This window comes from Podarcis muralis, chromosome 2, assembly GCF_964188315.1.
Source record: "Podarcis muralis chromosome 2, rPodMur119.hap1.1, whole genome shotgun sequence".
Classification (NCBI taxonomy): domain Eukaryota; kingdom Metazoa; phylum Chordata; class Lepidosauria; order Squamata; family Lacertidae; genus Podarcis; species Podarcis muralis.
The window spans coordinates 108,950,058-108,956,056 of NC_135656.1; the positions used below are offsets into that span (position 1 = coordinate 108,950,058).

General features: G+C 45.0%; 1 protein-coding gene across 1 annotated transcript; it reads right to left on the bottom strand.

Moving 5' to 3' along the window:
* Positions 1–218: 218 nt before the first annotated feature.
* LOC114592785 (uncharacterized) lies at positions 219–5,485 on the bottom strand. Its single transcript, XM_077923484.1, has 4 exons — positions 4,853–5,485; positions 3,525–3,566; positions 2,564–2,670; positions 219–1,240 (listed from the first exon to the last, which is right to left on the bottom strand). The coding sequence occupies exons 1-4, from the start codon at positions 4,986–4,988 to the stop codon at positions 1,142–1,144; spliced, it is 384 nt and encodes a 127-aa protein (XP_077779610.1). The 5' UTR covers positions 4,989–5,485; the 3' UTR covers positions 219–1,141.
* Positions 5,486–5,999: the final 514 nt, after the last annotated feature.

A 5,999-nucleotide genomic window follows, 5' to 3' on the forward strand; every position in this document is an offset into this window, starting at 1 on the left:
GTTTACCATACATTGATAAATGTTTCCTGCAAAAAAAAAATTAAAAAAAAATTCTTGCATTTCATATTGTTAAGGGCTCTGCGCTTCCAACAAATAATGAGGACTCCGGAGGTCGTACAACAGAATTTATTTTCCTTTGGATGAAAGAGCACTGAAATATTATGATGCGTTTGTAATATCTGTTTATTTACAAATATACAAATAATAGCACAGCAGAAGCAAATAAGCACTAGTATAGCGTGCAGCAAATCCACTAGCTTGCATCAGAATCCTGGAAAGACTCACTGCATCCAAGGTGATTCACCTTCAGCCAACTTGCAGCTCCAAAATTCTCTTTCTCTTCCTCTCTGGTTCTTTCTAAAGCCAAATTGCATGCTACATACAGATTGTGTTCTTCACACACCTGCTGGAAGGAGTCACCATCCCACAATCTGTTGAGTATTACATTCCAATGGCTGGAGAGAGATTCCCAGCTATCAGGTGAAAATCTCTTGTCATCAGTTCCCACTAAAGAAACATCAAGCAATCATTCTGGACTCCTAGCAAGCTATCAGGGAGAGATGTGAAACCACATTGGCAAGTCTGTCTTATTGTACTGTAGTTTTAGTAAACCGGGTCCCTACAGGACGCTTGCTATTCTCTTGGTTGCATATTTATTAAAGGTTTGTTCCCTTGCCTTGGCAAGGGCCAGTGGTATACAGTAGTAAGGCAATAGTAAGGGTTAGACAAGTTGTGGTCCCTCCAGATGTTTCTGAGCTACAATTTCCATCATCCCTGGACATTGGCCATGCTTGCTGGGGCTGATGGGAGTTGTAGTTCCACAACATCCAGAGGGACAAAGGTTCTCCACACCACGTCAAGTTATATGAATGGATATTAGCTAAGAATAGAACCTTAAGAGGCAGTCTGCACACCAGACTCTGGAGACAGAACCACAGCAGATGTCCAGCAAGGGTTAAGATGTCCTGGCCTGGTTGTCAGGAAATGCATGGTCCTTATTCCAAAATATTAATAATCTGAGCCCTGCAAAGTGTAGGAAGCAGAAGGTCCTGAGTATATGTTAATTCAAGCAGCAGCAACCGAGCAGGTCGGTTACTTGGCACATTCCCATCTGATTATACCATCTCCATTGCGTGGCTTCTCAAAATTTCCCGCACGGCATAGCATGTGGAACATAGCTTCCTCCTGACCCACATGTGTTCTGCTGTTGAGATCTTCTCATTTTCAGACAGTAGCAGACCTTAGAAAAATGAAAAAGGAGTTAGTACATTAAGTTATGTTCACCTAGCGACAGCCAAATCTGTCAGTTTCAGTTTCTTGTTTTCCCACCTCTTTCATTCATTTCTCCATATGTCCATGTCAGTTTGTGATTTTTTTTAAAAAAAAACCTCATGAAAATTCACCTGCATTTTTTGCATACAATTTTGCCTCCTATGCACATTTTTGCAAAGCAATTTCCCTTAATATAATGCATTTTTGTATGCTATTTTCACGAATGTGTGCATTCTAACGCTCATTTTACCCTAGTATATGCATTTTTATATTCATTACATTACTGAAGAACGACATTGCAGCATTCATAGAAGTGCGGATTTTGAAGGAGGGTTGGGTTTCAGTTCATGACTTATTTCAGGAAGTGTGGATCAGAAAGATTCACCTTCAAATGCAAACTAAATCTAATGTCATCCCAATCCCTCTGCTCACCTCCCTTTTGTCTTACTATATTTTTTTGGAAATGGCTCCCCCTGGAGACAGGGAGGAGGAATACACAATTGTGTTGATTTTTTTCCTGCTCTCTATGCCTGCTTAGGGGATAGCAACAGGGCCTGCTACAGCTGAATTCCACCCACTATTCTGCTGTTCTGTACTTTCGGAATGATTTCTAGATTGAAACTTGGTTGGGACAGCACTCAACTGGAATTCGGGGAAGGGTTCGTCATAATTTCTCCAAGGGAAAACTGAACGGCTTTCCCTTCTGTTTCTTTTTGACACCACTGTTTACAATCCTTTCCCCAGCTGAGAAACATGAAACTTTCAGCTCCCCCTTTCAGTGAACTGTTGGCCAACAAAAGGACCTTGTCATTAAGAATAAGTGCCCAACTTTGCTTCCTTCCTCCTTCCTCCTTCCTCCCAGCTACTTTTCCTTTTAGGTCATATATTTTAGATTTGCGAGCCTGAGGGCAGGGGCTCGTTACTGGATCATTGTGAGCCATTCAGAGGGACATTTGGGGTTGAAGAACAGGGATTTTAAAAAATCCTTCAAAGAAATGAATTCAGGAAATGCTCCTTGCAAGGGGCAGAAACATGGGAATTGTGGGAATGTCCATGTATGTTTTCCATTGTGATGCATCTGACATACCTCCCTCAAGATGACTCACACATACACCGAGGATCAGATAAGTGAGCACAGGACCTCTGAAGGGAAAGTTCCCATAGTCTCATTTTCTCACCCCCAGGAGCAGATTTGTCTCCTTCTCCTCCTTCTCCTCCCCTAATCCACTCCCCCCCCCCCATGGTGATCAGTGCAGTGACAACCTTAAAAAACCCCCATTCACATACTTACTGTTAAAGCTGTTCCAACGATTGCCATGCCTGCACCAATACAGCCCAGAACAATCAGGGAAAGGGCCCAGGGCGCAAGCGATACATGATCTGAAGCGGTTGTAGGTTCTGTAGGACAAAGGAAAGCTAGAAGGAGAACAAATCGAAGCCAACACCCTTATTATTCTCCAGCCTACTGATTTGCAGCATAACCCATTTCTCAGCGTCCGATCACCGGGCAAGGGAAGGGTTGCTCCTAAGGCTAAGCAAACTTTAGATTCTAAACGACTATTCAATGACCGCATCCCTAAAATCTGCTCTAGAGGGTTTGAGGGACCCTTTGAGAAAGCCTGAGAGGTGGTGTGGAGCTATGGGGTGGGGGGGGGGATGAAGGTGGAATTAGCAATCATTGCCTCTCTCCCAGCACTGCTGATGAAGGATTCCACTGCTGTTATGTACTAAGTTGAATAGGATCCAAAATGCAGCAGTCTGATTGGTCCTAGAACAATAGGATTCAGAATGCAGCAGTCTGATTGGTCCTAGAACAATGCAGCAGTATGATTGGTCTGCAGGAGCCACCCAATCCAGCTCCAGGTGGAAGTGAGTCCGCAACCTGATTGGCCTACAGGAGAATCCCGGAATTAGCCAATCACGTGCAGTCCATTGTGTAAATAATGTATATAAAGCAGACACTTTGGGGAACCATTCATTTCTCCTCACCGCTATGAGCTGAATAAAGAGCATGAAATCCACTCTCGACTCCGAGTATATTTCAGCTGCCAAAGATCTCAAAGTAGCATGCATCGTTTTCTGCCCTTCATCGTATCCCAACCCTGCGTGGTAGGCTGGCCAGCCCAAGGTGAAGCCCAGTGGGCCTTCATGGCCAAGTGGGGATTTGAACCGGAATCTCTGCAGCCACCATCCCACTCTCTAATCACTCTCCAAGGCTGGCTCTCTCTGAGTTACACTGCAATCATTCTTACCATGGGTGGTGCTGGTGGTGGTCGGAGTTGTGGTGGTGGTTTCTGTTGGCAGAAAACAAGGGGCGGGGACATGCATGAATGCTGCAGAATGTCATTTCAGCTTGCAAGCGGAGAATGAAAAAGGACTTTACTTGGTGAAATGTTGTCAAAGTGACTAGCTTGCTATTGCTGACCCTACTCTGGGTTGTAGTCCAATTTCAGGGACCGCTTCTTACCTCAAGGACTACCACTCCCCATATAAACCAACCCGGACTCTTGGTTCATCATCTGAGGCCCTTCATCTGCCTCCTCCACGAGAGGTCTGGAGGGTGGCAACATGAGATGGGCCTTCTCTGCAGTGGCTCCCCATTTGTGCAATGCTCTCCCCAGGGAGGTTCGCCTGGCACCTTCATTATATATCTTTAGGCGCCAGACAAAATGTTCCTCTTCAACTAGGCTTTCAGCTGATTGACATCCAATGTCCTTTTAAATGTGTTGGGGGCAGTGCCAGATTTACATATAAGCTAAACAAGCTATAGCTTAGGGCCCCACTCTTTGGGGGCCCCCAAAAAAAATTAAAGTGGAAAAAACTCAGATGTACATTTCCAAAATATAAGATAAAAAACAAATAAAATAAAACCTACATACAGCAACATTGTATTGTGTTGTGTAGGCTCCTATGATGCTAGTAATGGGCCCTGCCAGCTCGCCTGCTCCCTAAAATATCACTGGTTTGCTCATTTCTATATAGAGGGTGCCTACATTCTGCATGGACTGGTTGCATGGCAACACGTGCAAATGGCTTTAGATGCCTGTTAGGTCCATAAATGACCATATAGCATAGATTCAAAACCAAAAACAGCGACAATTCGTTGTTGACAAAGGACAGCTGGGCATATAAAGGGCCCCATTATCTTCAGTAGCTTAGGGCCTCATCAGACCTAAATCCAGCCCTGGTGTGTTTGTTTTGCTCTTGCTTTTATTGTATCTTTTGTGTTTTTACTTTATATTTTTAACACCCCTGAGATCTTCAGATGAAGGGTGGTGTACAATTTGTGTGCACACGTATATATATATAGTCTATTAGGAGGCCACAGTTCGAATTCCTTTTCAAGCAGGCTGGTTAATATCCCACAGCCTTCTAATTGTATCTGTGGTGGGGAGGGGGCTTATTGTTTTGCTGTCTCGGTTTAATTATTTACTTGTGGTTTACGTTGCATTTATTCTGTGAACTGCCTTGCGGTCTCTCGATGAAGGGCGGTGTAATAAATAAAAAAATAAAATAAAAGTAACTTTCTAATCACTCTACCAGGATGGCTGTCTATGAGTTACATTGGAATCAATCTTACCAGTAGTGGTAGTTGTCGGAGTCGTGGTGGTGGTGGTCGGAGTCGTCGTGGTGGTGGTCGGAGTCGTGGTGGTGGTGGTGGCTTTTGTTGGCAGAAAGCAAAAGCAGGGACAGACATGAATGCTGTGGAATGTCATTTCATCTCACAAGAGGAAAACATAAAACGACTTTACGTGGTGAAACGTTACCAGTGTGACCAGCTCTCTACAGCTGACCCATCTCCAGGTTGTATTACAGTGGTACCTCGGGTTAAGTACTTAATTCATTCTGGAGGTCCGTACTTAACCAGAAACTGTTCTTAACCTGAAGCACCACTTTAGCTAATGGGGGCCTCCCCCTGCTGCCACACCGCCAGAGCACGATTTCTGTTCTCATCCTGAAACAAAGTTCTTAACCTGAAGCACTATTTCTGGGTTAGCGGAGTATGTAACCTGAAGCGTATGTAACCCGAGGTACCACTGTATAAGAGAAAAGGCACAGCTTTTGCTTAAATGTGGGGTAGTAGAGTGGGGAGGCAAAAGGTGGGGCTGTGGCAGAAAATATCTCCCGCCATATTTCATAGCAGTGGCAAAGAAAGAAAGAAAAACACAGAGGAAAGCAGTGACAGAGAAAAATGGAAGCTACGAGCCATTGGTGGCTGCCATCCCCACCCCCCACCCCTCACAAACCACCCTCAAAACAACACTACATCATCACGCAGCATAAAGTTTCTGAGGCAAAAAATGGCCACCGGAGGGCAGTGCTACAGAGGGTGGTAAATACTGTAATGCTTTACTCCAGAACAAAACAAACAAACAAACAAAGCTAGCATCTCATGGCCCAGCTGTTTCATATGTTTTCTGAAAGAGATAGAATCTTACCCGTCGTCGTGGTTGTTGATGGCGTCGTTGTCGTTGTCGTAGGGGGTGGGGTTGTTCCCCCTCCCCCTCCTGAGAGGAGACCACCAAGGCCTCCATTTCCTGAGAGGAGGCCACCAAGGCCTCCGTCCCCTCCTCCTCCTAAGTTGAGGGAGCCACCAGCGGATCCGTCCCCTAAGTTGAGAGAGCCACCCGGAGCTCCGTTTTCCCCTCCTATGCTGAGGGAGTCACCTCCTCCTCCTAACAGCTGGGCAGCTGTTGAGAAAAGAGAACAAAAAATGTTGGTGAACC

What these genes read in the sequence shown, in the direction of transcription:
- LOC114592785 (XM_077923484.1), bottom strand. Translation starts at nt 4,988, where the DNA reads ATGACATTCCACAGCATTCATGTCTGTCCCTGCTTTTGCTTTCTGCCA. An exon ending in TCCGACAACTACCACTACTG is followed by an intron (nt 3,567 to 4,852) that starts GTAAGATTGATT and finishes TTCTGCCAACAG; the next exon opens with AAACCACCACCACAACTCCG. An exon ending in CACCACCAGCACCACCCATG is followed by an intron (nt 2,671 to 3,524) that starts GTAAGAATGATT and finishes TTTGTCCTACAG; the next exon opens with AACCTACAACCGCTTCAGAT.